General features: G+C 36.6%; 1 protein-coding gene across 1 annotated transcript; it reads left to right on the top strand.

Annotated features, from left to right (window-relative positions):
• Positions 1 to 16,738: 16,738 nt before the first annotated feature.
• LOC132650585 (zinc finger protein 431-like) lies at positions 16,739 to 19,155 on the top strand (the record flags this gene model as incomplete). Its single annotated transcript, XM_060375936.1, has 3 exons — positions 16,739 to 16,859; positions 17,029 to 17,089; positions 18,924 to 19,155. Coding segments are annotated over 3 exons (414 nt in total), but the record flags the coding sequence as incomplete, so codon positions are not given.
• Between the last annotated feature and the right edge of the window lie 683 nt (positions 19,156 to 19,838).

Below are 19,838 nucleotides of genomic sequence, written 5' to 3'. Positions count from 1 at the left end.
CACTAATCTACTTCTGGCAATATTTTTGCTGTGTAAATCTTTCTAAGTGGCTAGACTTACAAGTCTCCAGTCCACATTTAAATTGTTGAAAACATAACCTGGGACTGAACCTAAAAGTGACTTAAGGGTTACAAAATATGTGTACTGTAAAATTCTGTCCTCAACTGGCTCCTTTTAAGCATTGGCCAGAACTGAATGTGTGCTGTCATTAAATGTATTCTGTCTTAATTAATCTTTTAATTGTGTTTGCAGTGATTTCTCCTTGGGAGGGGATATTAGTTCTAGAACAGTTGCAACCTCAGCCTGGTAGATAAATGTTCCCAAAACAAGCTATTCAAACTGAGGTCACCTTTATCCCAGTCTGTTTATCCATAGGTCAAAGGCTTTGCTTTTCTCTTGATTAAACTTTCTAAATTCTTTAGTTAAAGGGCTGTACCAAAAAAGATCTTTATAATTTGAGTTAGTAATAAACTGTCCATTGTACTTACAGTTAAAGGATTTGCATGTGGAGCATGGTTTCTGCCTTCTGTTCAGAACAGGAAGAACAATTTATTATGTACAATTGCTTGGTGAAACAGGATAGGCAATAGCTAGATCAAAGACTAAAGTTTAAGGCAGTCAGCTGCAGGGGTCACCCTATGAAGAAGGACATGATCCCCACTTAGTTAGTGATTTTTTTTCAATTTCTAGCATGTATTAAATTTGTGTGTGAGTGAAAACAGACCAGATTGGTGGGATTCAACTTGCGTAGGTTAGATGGAGCCAGTGAATATTGAATTTCCAAATAAAGTTTATCCTATGCATTTATGTGCAGTCTTTCTAAAAAGCGCTATGTCTGCTCAGAAATTTGAGACTCAGCTATTGGCAGTAGCTTTGTATGTCAGGTTACCAATATCAGCAGCTAACAGTGCAGGTAGAATCAAGGTCAAAGAGTATCTTATTAATGCCATTACTCTAGCAGAGAAGGGTCTACTTTTGTTCAAAGCCAGGAGACCTACAGTTTTTCAATTATATTTAACTTTCTAAAAAAGTCAGTTGTTGGTATTGTTTACTAAGTTTTATTTTTCTTTATGCATGACTGCTCTAATCTCTTATTTGTTTCTCTTCTCCAACATTTCCCAGTCATTAAAAATTTCATTCCTGGGAATGGAGAGACAGTCCAGTAGTTAAGAACACTGTCTCTTCTTCTAAAGGACCCAGATTCAATTCCTAGCACCCACGTGGCAGCTCACGACTGTCTGTAATGCCAATTCCAAGGGATCTGACACCTTCACACCAATGCACAGAAAATAAAATTAAATAATTTTTAAAAAAGAATTCCATTCCTATTTAAAAATGGATTTCTCATTAGTTTCTCTTTAGAGCATTGTCTCCCAAAACTCAGCCTTTCTTCATGCTGTGTGGTTAAGACTTGCTTCAACATCTATCCTGCCTCTGTGTTTCAGTGTCTTGCAACTCATTTCAGGCTGGACATTAAGCTTGGACCAGTGAATGAGGTTATTCAAACAGGGTGGGCAATTACAAATAAAGAGGGACCTGTGTATGAATTGAGTTCACTGACCAACTTTGAAGCTGGTGTCATCATAGCACAGAAAGAGATGCCGAAGAAGGATAGAACTTTCCTGCTTGGACAGAAATGTCACTTATTCAATTTTTGATGGTTAGGAAAAGTCCAAACTGGCAATACTTGGAGTTCACAGACCAAGGCAATCAAGATTCTGGAAGAGGAACTAAACTTATTTCTAGAAACCAAATATAGTTACACTGGCCCAGCAAACACAGAAGACCTGGACAAACTGGTGTGGCCGAGCCTAACAGGAAAGTTATTATTCTAACAATAGCGCACCCCAAGGGAAAAGGAGTGCATAATTCTTGGTGTGCTCTGCTACCCATGTTTAATCCCAGAAAACTATTGGAGCATGAAGCCTGTTTCAACTTTTTACAACAATTTTTGAGATCATAGTTAAATCATTTCAACCTCCTCGTTCTTTCCTACTCTTAAGTCTCAAATGCTGGGACAAATAGCTGAGGTACCTATTTATCAAAGCAGACCCAGCTGACAGTTCTCCCAGCACCCCTCTGTTTCTACCTGTCATAGGGTAATGGTTGGCATACCCAGCCTTCTAGCCCAGGGCTTGAGCTCCCCTTGATGATCTTCCTTATGTAATCCAATCATTTTTGTTACCTGGTCTTTTTCATCTATCATTTACTATCCTGGCCTCTTAGTCTGGCTTTCCCCTCTCCCTTCCTGCCTTTCCTCATAAGGCTCACAGTCATGTCCCCTCTGGACTATCCCAAATATCCCTTCATCTGTCTATTATGTCCCTTTTATGTATAATAAAATTTCTACCCTGCCATACCTGGAATCATCCATGTCCTTTCCTTTTTATTTCTTGTTTTTTCATTCGTTTCCCATTTACTGCTCCTTACTTTTAAATTCATGGTCACTTTTTGCTTTAATTTTCGCTACTGTTTGACTTTGACTTGTTTGGATTTGGAATTTCTCAGCTGTGAGGTAGACATAGCGGCACTGAACATTGATTGTGTGTTGGAACATGCACACAAAGGCCCTGTGATTTGGAAGAAGAACTGTCTCCTTGTGTTTTGGAGATGGAAAGTTGTACTCAAATACAGATTTCTTAGAGTAGGGTGCTGTGTGCTCCTAAGGTGGAAGGGCCCAGCTGGAAGACCTCAGCTGTCTGAGTCACTTGATTTGATTCCCCCGTGCAGAATTCCTCTGCAGCCATAGCAGTTTAAAGTTGTGATGCTTAAAATATCACTGTCCAGTGTGCAGACACACACATTGTTTTTGTTGTGTGGTGGGAAGAGAGATTGGAAAACTGATGGTCTGCTCTCTAGAACTTCTGAACCTTGCATTCTACATTCAGTTTTGTGTTGCAAATTTTATAAATAGTTTTCAAGCTGGTAGAAAGAGGGTGGTGTGCATTCTTTAGCAATTTTTGTTTGGAATCTTTTTATCTTTTCGCTACTGTTAACCACAGTGGTATGATTTAGGAAAATTTAATTTCAGGACACAAAAGAAATTTCTGAGATGCCAAGGTTTTTCAGGTGTGCTTGCTGTTGGGGAGGTGGATAAGGCAGATTCCATATCTTGTGGCTCAATCTATGTAGGAGTAAGCAAACATGAAAACACTCATCACATTTGTTTGTGTATGGCTTTCAGTGGGGCTGGATGTGCCTGAAACCACAAGAAGGCATAAGTGACTGTAGAATCAAAGCCCACTTTTTGGATCACTCTTTTCCAAAGAGAGCTTCAGAGAATAGAGTATGTGGTCTCTCCTTTTGGAAGAGTAATCTACAGTAGCTGGTAGGTCAGAAATATACTTTACTTTGAGTTGGTTTTGTAAGAGTTTTGAAGTCTGTGCTTATTTAATTTCTATACACATATAACCAAAAATAACCTTGGTCAAGTCACATTTTTCCTGGCAGTTTTCTTGGGTCTTTTGAGGAAAATTTGAATATATTTTTAGGCTTATGATTTTGGCTTTTTCTCTTTGTATCCTAATTATGTCACAACTGTTGTACACATTCTTGATAGTTGTAGCTATGAGAAAAATTCTGAGGTCACAGCTGCTCATGTGTGTACTCTTACTTCATAATCCTATTCAGAATTCTTTGTCATTTTTTATGGGATATAGCTTTGGAATCAGCCTTCCTCTTAGAAATTCATGGAAATTTTCTTTAGATTCTGTTGAAATCATGTTGAAAGAGAAAATAGCCAACACCTTTGTATTTTTAAATACATCATTCCATTAATGTTATTTACTCTAGTAAAAAATATTAAGTGATACTATCCTAAATAATCATTTGTTTAGCAAACTACAGTTAGTATATAAAATTGAAAGTGATATGAAATTATTTGCAATCCATAGAAAGAAGACCAGTATAGAGTTTAATGACACAAAATACATTATTATGGTCACAAAAGCTATCTCACCAAGTATAATTTGAGAAGACAAAAAGTGAAAATAACACATGGTCCAAAATTGAACAATAAATTTGAATGTGATATGGGATCTTGTATTAACATACAAAATCAACTCTTGATAGCAGAATTTGGGATTTTCTGTGGATACGAACTAAAATTAGATAACATCAAGTAGTTTTATAGTCAATGTAAAACTGCAAGTATTTAACGTATGTAATCTGATGCTTTTGCAGATATTACCTACACCCACACCCCCTCATTACCAAAAAAAACCACAATAAACCATGTTATCACACATTCTCATTGTATCCATGTTTATGTGTTCCTACATTGCATGGAGTTCTCATAAAATGACAGAATTGCTATGGATCCCAACAGTCTTCTCAGTAGATTTTCATGTACTTTAGATTAGTTTTAAAGAAGTATCTGAATTCTCATGTTTATGGCATTTATATTCCTGGTGGCATAACTTTTAAAATAACCTAATTCCTCATTTGTTGAGGTCACACCGGGTACCTCAGGAGGACAGTATGGTAAATGAATGAAGACAAAAGCAATGGTTAAAGGATTATTCACATAAAATACTCTTACAGTCAGTGATGTATTATTGGTCTTGAAACACCATATAATTACAGCATAAGCAATGTCAAATCAATGAACCTCTTTCTCTCTGATTTCAATCTTGCTGCATTTCCGTTTGTCCATTGGGTCGGAGAGCTTTAGTTATCTTGTCTACCTTAAAGTTTGCAATAGAAAATGAAGGGCAGAAACAACACAGAACCTAGCTGAAACAATCACCTTCAAATAATTTTTGTAATATATGGAATTTTTATAATGTGGAGAATCAAATATCAAATATCAGGCTTTTTAGAGCAAGAGTTGTTATAAAAATAATAAGCAAATGTGATTTTATAGTGTACAATAAAATGTAGAAAGATTGTTTATTTGGATGGTATGAGAGTCATCTGCATGAAAAAGTGAAATGAGTTAAGAAATAGACAGACTTGTTTTGTTTGTATTTAAATAATGACAATAAATTATAGCTGAATAAAAATATAATAGTCTTAGACAAGGGACAAGTTCCTTAGTTTTGTTCTGACCAACTAACATGCCTTAGATGGTAATACTTTTATTTTCATTGGAAAAACATATTTAAAAACTTAACATTATAAAATATCAGTTTGCATATACTTCATGTATTATATAGTTAAGTATAAACAGTGTATAACATTACATATTTATTTCTATTATTGTGAATAGTTATTCAAACTTTAGTTTTTATTGTAGAGAAGAAAGAATACTCTTTTGGAATTAAGTGAGCAGGGACTCCTGTAATTCCACGTAACAGCAGAAAATAAGTTTTTTTTCTGCAGATTATATATTTCACATTGGTGAGAGCAAAATTAATTTCACAAATCTAGATGGGACCAAAGAATATAACTTGTCAGACTCCTGAATGTTGCTTATTCTCTACGCATACAGAATGATAATTGTACATCATGATTGTGTTTTCTATGTCTTCACTTATTTCACTTCTCTTTGATTGCTTTCCTTCTTTCCATTTTTAGTTAGGAAAATTGAATAAATTTTTTTTAATTGAAAAGGATTCTTCCCTCATACAATATATTCTGACCACAGTTTCCTCTCCCTCCACTTCTCCCATGTCCAGCCTATCTCCATTCTCCCCCAGATCCACTCCTCCCTCCTCTGTATCCTTTTCAGAAAAGAAAAGTCCTTCAAGATAGGACTGTCAAACAAGACCAAACAAGATACAAAAAGACAAGACAAACAGACCTCATACTGAGGATGGACAAGGAACCCAGTAGGGGAAAGAGAGAATCAAGTGAAGGTGAGAGATTCAAAGCTACACCTGTGGGTTCCATCTCTTGGCTTGGGCTGCAACTTAAACTAAACACTAACCATGCAAGCAAGTTTGGTGCCACCACGCACCCTTTACATCTTGCAAGCAGTACAGATTTTAGGTGGAGGGGTTTTTATTCTGGGTTCACCTCCAGGTTTCTCTTTTGGGAGCCTATACAGTACTGTCTCACCCCAAAGAGACTAGAACATAGGAGCGAAATCTTTCAGACTGCACCTGGTCCACCTCTACAACTTCAGTGCACTGTGTGTAAGCTTTCTTCCAGAGTGTGCCCTGCTGCTATTTTTCAGAGAGCAACGCTCTGTCCTAACATCAGCCTGGGCTTTTAGGCATCTCCATATGACCTCCTGGGACAACAACCCAGTTTTCTGAGAAAATGCAATATTGGCTGTATTCGATTGCCCTCCAACCAGCAATGGAGGAGTGTTCCCCTCCCCAACACCTTCAGTATGAGTGAGCTGTCACTTGTTCTGTTAAACTTCACTATTCTGACATGTGTAAAATTAAAGCTCAAAGTAGTTTCCATTTGCATCTCCTTCATTTGCATTTGCATTCAAGACTAAGGATGCTGAAAAGTGTTTCTTAGCCATTTAAGATTCTCCTGTTGAGAATTCTCTGTTGATCTGGTCTTTGTTTTTTTATTTTATTTATTTTTATTTTTTAATGTTAGTTACAGTTTATAAACTTTGTATCCCAGCTGGAGCCTGCTCCCTCATTCTCTCCCAATGCCACCCTCACTTCCTCATCTCCTCCCTGCCCTTTTCCAAGTCCACTGATAGGGGAAGTCCTCCTCCCCTTCATCTGACCTTAGCTTATCAGGTATCTTCAGGACTGGCTGCAATGTCCACCTTTGTGGCCTAGCAAGGCTGCTCCTCTCTTAGGGGGGTAGTTCAAAGAGCCAGTCATTGAGTTCATGCCAGAAATAGTCCCTGTTCCCCTTACTAGGTACCCACTTGAATACTAAGCTACCATGGACTCTATCTGAGCTGGTGTTCTAGATTATATCCAGGAATGGTCCTTGGTTGGAGATACAGTCTCATAAACGGCCTCTGTGCCCAGATATATTTGGACCTTATGGGGCTCCTGTCCTCTCCAGATGATACTAAGTCTCCCTTCTTTCATATGATTTCTTACCCTCAGAAATCAAGTGATACTCAGCAGAGAACTCACTGCCTGGGAAGATGTTTTTGTAAAAAATACAATAAAATTTCTTAAGCATGAGAATAAAAGCTCTGATCTAAGATCTGTGAGGATAGCAGCAATGTCTGATTTAATGTCTGTGTGCACACACAGACACACAGATTGTAATAATCAGAGGTCCCCTTATCCACCCACTAAAAAATCTTACCAAAATTTAGTTATATAAGAAACACTCCCTTAAACAAATCTTTGAAGTCTAAGGTCTTGCCATCCATTCTTGCACAAACTTTTAATCCAGGCACATGAAAGGCAGACACAGGCTGTTCTCTGTGAGTTCACTGTTGGCTTGCTTGACAAAGTGAGTCCAGCACAGACAGGCCTACACAATGAAACCTGGTATTAAAAAAAGACTTTCTATGTGGTATATGTTTACAATTTAGGCACTTCAGTTAAGGTAACAGCAAGTTTTACCAGTTAACTGATAGTTAGGAAACTGTTTCAAGGGGTTGGGTGGAAGATGGTGCTGCAAGCTTGGGAATGTGAAGTTAGTTTAATCTTGCTAGTAAAAATGGAAGAACAAAATGATGAACTGCTTGGAGAAGACTGGGGCTCTGGAGGCTGCCTCCTTATGCACTATGGAGCTTCATGTTTACAAAGTATTTGCAGCAGGGGCTTGAATGTAGAAATGTCCTTGGTAGGATACAAACTCAGAGAGGCCAAGTTTCTGGTATCTTTTTCCAAGTTCTGACCTTGGCATTTAATGTTTAAGTATACAATTCATTTGGAGTTATTTTCATGGATGTTGTAAATAACATATGTGTCTCAAGTGTACATGGTGTTATGTCAGATTTCACATCTTGTGCTGTAATAGGTGTGGCAGGAAACAGACATAAAATTATTATTTAACATTGTTTTGTTTATGGACATCAGGGGGACTTGGTTTGCTTGCAATCACTAGGGGTCCATGAGGGGCTGCGGCAACATAGTCTACCTTTCTGGTGACCTCCATTTACAGAGAGAGGTCTAGAGTATGTGGACTATGTTTGAAAAAAAAAAACAAAAACAAAAGGTCAGTGTTACCTGGAGGGTAATTGAACAGGTAATTTGAACACTGAGTTATTTTCATGGGAGTTGTGACATTTGTGTTTATTTAATTTCTCTATGTATACAATCATAGGTAACATGGGTCTGCTTCACATTTTTTCTTGGTTGGGTTTCCTGGACATGTGACTAGATTATTTGGCTATGTTCTTGGTATTTTCGCTTTATTCTTTCACGAATATTTTACACAATATTCATTGTTTTTGCTATACAGTCAGTTTAAATATCATATCTTGTCTGTGTGTAACATGTCTTCTTAATCCTACTGAGAATTCTGAGGGTTCTTTTCACATGGTAAATTCAGTTGGCAGCATGGCATCATAAAATTGCTGGTTGCTACCATTCAAAAAAATGCCTGGACTGGACCTATGCACCCTACACATATCTAGCTGATGGGCAGCTTTGCATGTTGGTCACCTAGCATTTGAAATTGGTGTTGGCTGTGACACGGACACAGTTGCCTGTTTATGAGTCAATTTGCCCTAGCTGGGCTGACTTCTCTGGCCTTAGTGGAAGAAAATGCATTTAGTTTGTATGCAACTTGATGTGCTGAGGAGAATTGGTATGTGGAGACTTCCCTTTCCAGAGAAGAAAGGGAGGAGGAGTGGGGGAAGAGGGTGGGATGGTGACACCAGGAGAAGAGGAAGTATGGAGCTTCAAGCAAGATATAAAGTGAAAAAAGAAATAAGATAATAAGAAAAATGACTGGTTTCTATGTAAGTGAGATATTCTGTTGACTGATGATTTCTATACAAGGCTCTTCCATTGAGGGTGGTGATATCCTTAAGCAAGTGGCCTTGGGCTGGATAAGAAAGATAGCTGAGCATGAGACTATAAAGAAATAAAAGAGCAAGGCAGGAAACAATATTTGGCATGTTTTTTTTTTTTTTGCCTTACTTTTCTTGAAACTTGAGTTTCTGTCTTTGGCCTCCAAAAAAGATGGACTGTGATCTGACAGGACCAAACAAGTTATCCCATTGATGACCAGAGATGTTTATGGTTAGGGGATTCAATTATAGCAGTACAGTAGCAAGTTAGGAGAAAAAAAGGTATGTCAAAAGTGACTTTGCTCCTGGAATGACCTGAGAATGTTGTCTTTTTTGAGGAATGTGGAAAATATCAGGTCTTGAGATGGCAAACATCCAGACCTTAATTGGCTCTTCCTGTAGGACCTGGAAGGTCATAATATTGAGTATAGTGCATATAGAGGAAGTGGAAGGCATAGGATTTCAGTGGAAAATAGAGTCCATGGAAAATTAAGCTAGAGTTCATTTGTGTGGTAATTTGTCCCTAGATCTTTCTTATTCTGCTCATGTTCTAAAGAAATTAAGAAAGGAAGAATTAATAATTGGGGACTGATTCCTTAGATGGAGATGTTTGTTTTCAAACCTGGTTTGGAGGTTAGTAATTAGTCAAGGCTTCACTTGAAATCTTGATTCTCGTGTGTCAGCCTTCTGAGTCCAAGTCCAAGGATGGAAGATGTACCCCCATTGTGTTCTGTTTTGTCAAAATATTTTACTATTGTTAGTATTAAAATGCTTAATAGAATATTTGTATGTTTGTACTATTTGAACTTACATGTTTCTTCATGTTCTCATTTGTTATTATATGGCAAATCATGCTGAAGTTCTGCCTTGTAAGAGAAATATCTACAGGTGCTAGACAATGTAAAACAATGAGATTTATTTCATAAAAGCATGTTATATGTGTGTAATGTGACTCTGTGTTCTTAGGCCATGACAAATATGTGAAAACTTGATGACACTTTTGGGTGTTTATTTTGACCATTCTTATATGCTGGTCAAGGCCATGTTGCCAGTTTGTCTCTGGATTTTTTGGAGAGTGTATTAATTTTTTTCTTTTTTCTTTTACTTGATTACAGCTTATTCAGTTTGTATCCCAGTTGCAACCTCCTCCCATGGCCCCTCCCAATCCTTCTGTCCCTCCCTCTGAGTGTATTAAATTAAATAAATATTTTATATTTTGAATTTACATCCCCAGGGTGATACCTCCTTCCTCTGCTCTTAGTCCACCATCACCCTTCTCTTTACCTTCTCTCTCTCCTCCCAGAAAAGGGGAGTTCTCCTTTCTTGTTTCATCCCTCCAAAATACATCAAGTCACATCAGGACTGAGCATATCCTCATCCACAGAGGCCAGGCAAGGCAGCCCCAACAGAGAGAGATGACCTAAAAGCAGGCAATACAGTTAATATTAGAAAATATCCCCCTCCAGTTGCCACTCAACCCACATGGACCAAGGCACCCATAGTGCATATGAGTTCAAGAGGCCTAGGTCCAGACAATGTTTGCTCCTTAGCTGATATCTCATTTTCTGTAAGTTTCCCTTGGGTCTGGGTTACTTGTCTTTGTTGGTCTTCTTGTGACATCCTGTCCCGAACAGTTTCTTCCATCTTTTCCCCAGTATTTTCATAAGACCCGTGGAAGTCCACCCCATGCTTATTTGCAAGTTCCAGCATCTGTCTCCTTTGGCTGCTGGGTGGATCCTCTCAGATAACAGGCATGTGTAGGCTCTTTTCTACAAGCACAGCAAAAGAATATTTACAATTTCATTAGCCGTCTCTCTGGTGTAAACTGGGTCTCAGGTTGCCTCTATTATTGGTTCCATTTTTCCACATCCTCACCAGCATGTGTTGTCACTTGAGTTTTTGATCTAAGTGGTGTATGATGGAATCTTAGAGTCATTTTGATTTCTACTTCTCTGATGGGTAAGGACTTTGATCATTTCTTTAAGTGCCTCTCAACCATTCAAGGTTCCTCTGTTGAAGTTGCAGTTTAGCTCTGAACCCCATTTTTAAATTGCATTTTTTGATTTGTTGGTATTTAATTTATTAAGTTCTTTGTATATCTTAGATATTAGTTCTCTTTCTTATGTAGGGTTAGTGAAGATATTTTCCCAATCTTTTGCCTGCTTTTGTGTTCTATTGGTAGTGTCCTTTGACTTACAGATGCTTTTCAGTTTCTTGAGATCCCATTTATTAGTTGTTGATCTTAGAGCCTGTGCTGTTGTTTTTCTATTGTCTCCTGTGTTAGTGAGTTCCAGACTTTTCTACACCATGTCTTCTAAATAATTTAGAATCTATGGTTTTATGTTAAGGTCTTTGATCTACTTGGACTTCAGGGTAATACAGAGGGGGTCTATTTGCACTTTTCTACATGATATTTAGTTATACTACCACCATTTGTTGAAGATACTGTGTTTTTTTTCCATTGTATGGGTTTGGCTTGTTTGTTGAAAATAAAGTTCCAGTAGGAGTGTGGGTTTATTTATATGTCTTTATTTCAATTGCATAGAATTGGTCTGCTATCAAGGGTGTTTTATTTTTCCATATGAAGTTAATGTTTTCTCTTTCAAGGTCTGGAAATAATTGTGTTGAAATGTTGGTAGGAAATGGGATTGAATTTGTAGATTGCATTTGTTAAGAATCCTGTTTTACTATGTTAATTCTGCCTTTCCATGATTTTGGGAGATCTTTCCATCTTCTGATATCTTCCTCAGTTTCTTTCTTTAAAGACCTGAAATTCTAGTCATAGAGGTCGTTCACTTGCTTGGTTAGAGTTACAACAAAATATTTTATATTCTTGGTGGCTACTGTTCAGGATGTTTCCCAAATTTTATTCTCAGCCCATTTTTTCTTTTGTATACAGAAGGGCTAATAATCTTTTTAATCAATTGTGTTCCAAGACACTTTGTGGGAAGTGTATATCAACTGTAAGAATTCTCTGGAGGAATTTCTTGGGTCACTTATGTATACTATTAAATCCTCTGTGAATAGTGATACTTTGAATTCTTCCTTTCCAAGTATTTTAACAGGAAGGTGTGTTGGATTTTGTCAAAGGCTTTTTCTCCTGTAATGAACTGATCATGTGATTTTATTCTTTCAATTTGTTTATATGGTGGAATACATTGATGAATTTTCATAGGCAGAACCATTGCTGTATCCCTGAGATGAAACCTGTTCATCGCGTATATCTTTGATATATTGTATTTGGTTTGTGGTTTTTTTTTTGATATATCTGTGTCAATGTTTGTAACCAAGATTGGTCTGAAATTCTTGTCCTTTGTTGAGTCCTTGTGTGGTTTGGATATCAGGGTGACTTTGCCATCAGAATGAGTTTGGTAATGTTCCTTCTGTTTGTATTTTGTGAAAATTTTTGATGAGTATTGGTATTAACTCTTCTTTGAAAATCGGGTATGATTCTGTGCTAAAATCATCCTGCCCAGTGCCTGTGTGTGTGTGTGTGTTTGTTTGGCAGACTTTTAATGACTGTTCCCATTTTCTAAGGTGTTATTGTCACTGTTGTTTTATTTTATTAATTTTATTGTTTTTGTTTTTGAAGAATAAGTTTCTCTCTGTTGTCTTATGTGTCCTGTAAGTAGGTATGTAAATCAAGCAGGCCTTAGACTTAGAGATCCACCTGAATCTGGATCTAGAGTGCTAGGGTTATATGTGGGCCCACATTCCTGTCTTTGTAGTGTTGTTTTGTTTTGTTTATATATTATTGCCTGATGGGCCTGAAATTTGTTATTTGTACATATCAAAACTATTCTGAATTAATTTTTACCCACATCTTGAATTTGAGATTTTGCAGAGCATATTATATTTCTCATTTGGCAACTTCAGGCTCCTTATCCCATGCTGCTTGGGCTTCTCATCTAGGGCCACTCCCATAAACTCCCAGAAGCCTCCCATGACCCAGAAACTCACCCACCCTGATTTCTATTTTCTCTCCTTGTTCCCTCCTCATTCTACTCTCCCCATACCTGATACCCATCCCCATTACCCTATCCATTCCCTCTTCCACCCTATTCCTTCCCTCCATTTAATTCAGATACTTATCTTATTTTGTCTTCAGAGTGAGTTTCCTACATCCTCCCTTTCTGCTCCTTGACTCACTGGGTCTGTGGATTGTTTCATGAGTATCCTGTACTTTATGATTAATTTCCACTTATAAGTGAGTAGGTACCATGTGGGTCTTTCTGGGTCTGGATTATCTCACTCAGAAAAATCTTTCCTAGTTCCATCCATTCTCTTGCTGATTGCATGAAGTCTTTGTTATTAATAGCTAATTGGTATTCCATTGTGTAACTGTATCACATTTTCTTTGTCCATTCTTCAGGAGAAGGATGTCTAGGTTGTTTCCAGTTTCTCTTTATTACAAATAAATCTGCTGTGAACATAGTTGAGCAAGTGTCCTTGTGGTATGGTACAGCATCTTTTGAATATGTTCCCCTCAGTAGTATAGCTTTTGAGGTATATAGGTATTGATATAGGTCTATTCTAAATTTTTTGAGAAACATCTAGATGGATTTCGTAAGTGTTTGTTCAAGTTTTCATTCTGGACAGCACTGGGAGTGTGTTCTCCTTACTCCACATTCCTCACCACCATGTGCTGTCACTTGATTTTCATGATCTGAGCCATTCTGACAAGTGTAAAATTAACATGAAGAATCCTTTGATTTGCATTTCCTTGATGATTACGGACACTGAACATTTCTTTAAATGCTTCTCAGCCATTAGCACTTCCAATGTGAGAGTTCTCTGTTTAGCTCTATATACCATTGTTTAATTGGGTTATTTGGTTTCATGGTGTCTAATTTGTTCATTTCTTTAACGGTATTATCCTTCAGGCAAATGTAGGATTGGTGAAAGTCCATTCCCAGTCTGTGTGCTGCTATTTGTCCTATTGATAGGGTTATTTGCCTTCCAGATACTTTTCACTTTCATGTGTCTCTTTTGTTAATTGTCAATCTTAGTGTCTGAGCTGTTGGTGTACTATTCACACAGGTGTCTCTGTACCAATGCTATACCAAGGCTATTCCCCATTCTCTCTTCTATTTTATTTAGTATATCCAGATTTATGTTACAGTCTTTGATCCAGTTGTACTTGATCAGGGTGATATACATGGCTGTATTTGCATTTTTCGCCATGCAGACATCAAGTTAGAGAAACACCAATTGTTGAAGATGCTTTCTTTTTGCAATTGTATCTTTTTGGCTTCATTGACAAATGTCAAATTCCTGTAGGAACGTGTGTTTACTTGTTGGTCTTTAATTTGATTCCATTGATCAACCTGTCAGTTTCTATGCCAATACCATACAATTTTTATTACCCTTGCTCTGTAGTATAGCTTGAAATTATGGATGTTCATATCCTCAGCAGTTCTTTTATAGTACAACGTAATTGTTTCAGCTATATTGGATTTCTTTTTTCCTATGAATTTAGTGGTTGCTCTTTCAAAGTCCATTAATAATTTTCTTATTTTGTTAGAAATTGCTTTGAGTCTGTAGATTGCATTTGGTAAGATGGCCATTTTTTACAATGTTAACTGTATGATCTATGAGTTTGGGAGATCTTACCATCTTCTTATATCATCTTCAATTTCTTTCTTCAGGGATTTGAAATTCTAGTAATACAGGCCTTCACTTGCTTGGTTGGAGATATACCAAAATATTTTATATTGTTTGTGGCAATTGTTCAGGGTGTTGTTTTCCTAATTTCATTTATATATATTTTCATTTATATACATAGAATGATGTTGGCAATGTTCCTTCTATTTCTATTTTGTGGAATAGTTTCATGTTAATAATAGTTATAGAGCTATTAATATTAATATTAATAGAACTATAATAATAATAGTTCTGTTGACTATTAATATTAATAGTTAATAGAAGGCGATGTTCCTTCTATTTCTATTTTGTGGAATAGTTTAAGGAGTATTTGAATTTTCTTTGAATGTCTAGTAGAATTCTGTGCCAAAACCCTCTGGTTCAGAGGTTTTTATTTTGTTTGGGAGATTTTTAATGACTGCTTCTTTTTCCTTGTTTTTGTTGTTGTTGTTTTATTTTGTTTTATGGTGTTTGTTTTTGAAGTCAAAGTTCCCTTTTATAGTCCTGTCTGTCCTGTAAGTAGGTATATAGACCAGGCAGGCCTCAACTTAGAGATCCACTTTAAAGTGTCAATAGAGTGCTGGTATTAGGTGTGGGCCCATATACCTGGCCTTTTTGTTTCATTATTATATTATTACATGATACACCTGGAGTGTAGGTATTGTACATGTCAAACATGCTCTTGTATTGATCTTCATTATGATATTAATACTGCTTGAACCTTGTGAATCATATAATTGTAGTAGTTTTATGCTTGTTTTAAAATTTTTGAAAGAATATGACTATTTTGCATATTTATGTGAATAATATCTCATGTGTGCCTGGTCCTCAATGATGACCTCAGAATTCTTGAACTTGGAATAGTGGATAGATAGACCTTTAAGAGGTCCTTAGGGAATGGCGAGTGAAGTTCCACGAACTCCTACACTCCTTGAAAGGTCCTGATCCAGTGCACATAGTGTTTATCTATTAGTGACTCCTAGCACACTAGTGAATTCTCAAAGCGATCCAAGGCTAGGGCAATGCTGCTTCACCTGTCTTCATGGAAATCTCCTAAGTTGTGGAATGGCCAGGCCCCACAATTCCCACATTTCCTTAAAGTTGTACCATCCTGATTGATGGTTACTGGTACTTGAGAGTGGCATGGAATGTTCTGATTGAGCTTTCAGTCATTTAAAGACTGTTACACTGGATAATAAAGTCAGATCTGCACCTTTGAGTCTTGTCTGTGAAGTTTGATTGCCAGGTTTTTGTGTTGACTCTGTCAATGTTAACCCACCTACACCATGATTCCTGATCCACACCTATGTAAGTACTGGCAATCAGGCCCAAATATTTGCAAGACCAACAAGACCTCTTCACTGCTGAGCCATCTCTAATGCTATATGTTGCCTATTTTATTTATTTATTTGTTTGTTTGTTTATTTACTTCTAATAAATGATTTAATTTTTGTGCATTGATGTGAGGATGTCAGATTGATTGGAGTTACAGACTGCTATGAGCTTTCGTGTGGGTGCTGGGAATAGAAGCAGGGTCCTCTGGAAGAACAGATGGTGTGCTTATCCTCTGAGCCATACCTCCAGCCTCTGATGTTGCATATTTATGATAAACATTTACAGTGTAATATTTTCATCTGTCCCTTTATAATTGTTCAAACATACATTTTGTTTTAGCAAGGTAGAATTAATATTGCCTTTAAAATGAGGCACTTCAAGTTTCTAGACATGTATAGAGAACAGGAGAAACTTGAGAAAGATCTCTCAGTTCTTTCTCTGTTTTGTTTGATTAATTAAGGTTTGCAGAATATTCAGGTTTTATTTTAGACCCCTGACAGTCCTGGCATTTATTGCATAGACCAGGCTATCATCCAGCTCTGTGTGATACACCTGCATTTGTCTCCTGAGTGCTTTTCGAATAAAAGGCTTGCTCATTGTTTTTATAGTTAGGAATTGGTCAGACTGTTTCTCTAATGTAGAATCTGTACTTTGATGTTTAATCTCTCTCTCTCTTTAAGTCTGTTAATAGGCATTTCTCTTACAAGGCTATATCCTACTGAAAGGATGCAGAAATTTGAGAGGTGAACCTCACTATTCAGTTTCCTCCTAAAAGGAGTCAGTTATTACATTAGAATTTGTGTGTCAGAAAATGAGTAAAAGAAACACCAAAATTCTGGGAAAATATTTTAAATGACGTATACATTTCCAGTATTCTAAATATAATGTTTCTGTTGTACATGTGTATGTATATTTTAGAATGCATTGACCTACAATGATGTGCATGTGAACTTTACTCAAGAAGAATGGGCTTTGCTGGATACTTCCCAAAGGAATCTTTATAAAGATGTGATGCTGGAGACCTACAGGAACCTCACTGCTATAGGTAGGACAGTTAATTTTCTTTACTTTTTAAGATATGGGGAAACTCTTTATTCATTATTGATTTCAATTGAGGATGAGGAAGAATGAGGTGAATGGTTTTTTGACTGACGATAGATCATGACCTTTTTTTTTTTCAATAAAACAATATATGTTGTGGTATTGTATTTTAGGCTACAGTTGGGAAGATGATAATATTGAAGAGCATTGTCAAAGTTCTAGAAGATATACGAGGTAATTTTCATATGTAAGGTGTTAGGAATATATTTTGAGAAAATTTTAATATTTCTTGGAAGATTGAAAGAAATGGGCCAGTGTACATGAACTGCTTTAAGTGTATTTACTGATGACAACTAACTTGTTACCAAACCATGTACTATCTTCTACTTCGGTATTTGAAGTGTGTTTACAAGGCACTCCTCTAGGAAAGAATGCAAGGAAACCATACCTTACTCAAGATCACCATTTAAATCTTAGCCTCATTAGAGCTTTGTGGTAGAAATACAATTTGTATTCTAATGTGAAACTCAGGTATTCACATTAAATAGGTGATGGAAGTATGTCCAAAGTATTATACTAATCAAGTACTCCATGTTAACACTGGAGGAACTCATATACTTGTAGTAATGTTGCTAAGTTTGGTGAGTAGGGCAGTGTTTTAGAGTCAATAATTTTGTTGTAGAAAAACCATCCATATAGCACATGTGAATGACGAACAAAAATCAAATGGGTGAATTCACCATGAAACCATGTAATTTATTCATCTTCTTTTAATGGGTATATCATAAGTCACAATGAATACAAGCATATTATCATTAGGAATATTGAAAGGAGCAAAGCAAATCCCAGAAAAACTAAATGATATAGTAGTCCCCATTTTGAGTAGATTTTTGAAATGTGATACCTGTTATTATTTATATGGGTTATTCAGACTGGCCAGCAGTACCAATAATGATGCAGAGGCATTTTAATATTTTAAAGCTTAAGCAAATGAATTGAGCAAATTCCAAGCCCTTTTTCCCTTAACCCAAATAAAACTAGCCCAGTGTCCCACTGCATGGCCAGGTCTACCTATTTGTCCATGTTCATGTCTAGCTGTTACCCTCAAAGTCCTGTTGGTGAATCTTTTGTAATGTGCTTTCTTCTTCCAGCTACCCTCACTCATTTAGATGTTCTGCCCTCCATTGTACCATGCTATCAGTTGTCAGATCTTAATTATTTCCAAAGATAAGGAAGGAAGGAAAAATATTTACAAAATATAGTACAGGTGATGGGCCATAGAAAGAACAATACCAATATTTGGTCAGCACTTATCTCTCTGCTGGCTCAGCAATCAACATTCACATATGGCTGACACACTTTCACACAGTATACCCCAACATCAATTTATTGGTTATTCATCATCTTTACGAGTACTCAAAAACTCACAATGTAGAAAATATAACTTTTAGGAATGTGGAAATTATTTTGTTTGTCCAAGTTATATTCACAAATTTAGCACTGTATTAAATTAGTCTAGTCAGTGTATAAAAGCTCTGTGGTCTTGCAGTTTTCCTCAAATATGTGGAAAAATCATATAGAATAGAAATAGAGTACAAATATGAGCCAGGTAACAAATATTTTTACCATCACTGGAATGTTGAAATGTACAAAACAACCCCTAGCAAAAAACATGAATGTAAAATTAGTGATGAAAACTCAATATGTAATTCCTCTTTAACTTTACACCAAATTGTAAAATTAAATGACATGGACAAAATGATTCATTAGTGTAATGGTGCAGTAAAGCTTTCATATGTGCCAATTATCTTTGCAGGTGTAAAAAGAATCATTCTGGAGAGAACCCCTCTGAAGATATTCAATATAGTGAAGTCTTTGTACATCACAGTAGTCCTCCCATATATAAAAGAAAGCATACTAGTGAGGATCGCTATGAATGTATCCAATATGGTAAAACCTTTGCCTGTAACAGTCATCTCCTAATACATGAACGAATTCACACTGGAGAGAAACCTTATGAATGTAACGAATGTGGTAAAGCCTTTGCACAGAATAGTCATCTCCTCCTACACAAAAGAACTCACACTGGAGAGAAACCTTATGAATGTAACCAATGTGGTAAAGCCTTTGCACAGAACAGTCATCTCTTACAACATAAAAGAATTCACACTGGAGAGAAACCTTATGAATGTAACCAATGTGGTAAAGCCTTTGCATGTAACAGTAATCTCCTAATACATAAAAGAACTCACACTGGAGAGAAACCGTATGAATGTAACCAATGTGGTAAAGCCTTTAAACATAGCAGTCATCTCCTAATACATAAAAGAATTCACACTGGAGAGAAACCTTATGAATGCAACCAATGTGGTAAAGCCTTTGCACAGAACAGTCATCTCGTACTACATAATAGAACTCACACTGGAGAGAAACCTTATGAATGTAACCAATGTGGTAAAGCCTTTGCACGTAAGGGTAGTCTCCTAACACATAAAAGAACACACACTGGAGAAAAACCTTATGACTGTAACCAATGTGGTAAAGCCTTTACACGTAACAGTCATCTCCTAATACATAAAAGAACTCACACTGGTGAGAAACCATATGAATGTAAGCAGTGTGGTAAAGCGTTTGTATGTAACAGTAATCTCATAATACACAAAAGAACTCACTGGAGAGAAACGTTATGAATGTAACTAATGTGGTAAAGCCTTTTGACGAAACAATCATCTGGTAGTACATAAATGAAAACACACTGGAGAGAAATCTTATGAATATATCCAATATGATAAAGTCTACTGCATTTCAGACTAGTCTCTGAAGACAGAAAAAAAAAAAAAACACCCTGGAGAAAAACCTTATGAATGTAATCAGTGTGCCATCACCTTTGTAAAACACAGTCATCTCCTAATACATAAAAATGCATGTTTCAGAAAAGCTTTATGCATATAACCAATATCATAAAAGCTTTTCATATAAGAGT

The sequence above is a fragment of the Meriones unguiculatus genome (assembly GCF_030254825.1).
Source record: "Meriones unguiculatus strain TT.TT164.6M chromosome 13 unlocalized genomic scaffold, Bangor_MerUng_6.1 Chr13_unordered_Scaffold_135, whole genome shotgun sequence".
Lineage (NCBI taxonomy): Eukaryota > Metazoa > Chordata > Mammalia > Rodentia > Muridae > Meriones > Meriones unguiculatus.
Note: the sequence above shows the minus strand (reverse complement) of the source record. Positions and strands in the feature narration are given on the sequence as shown.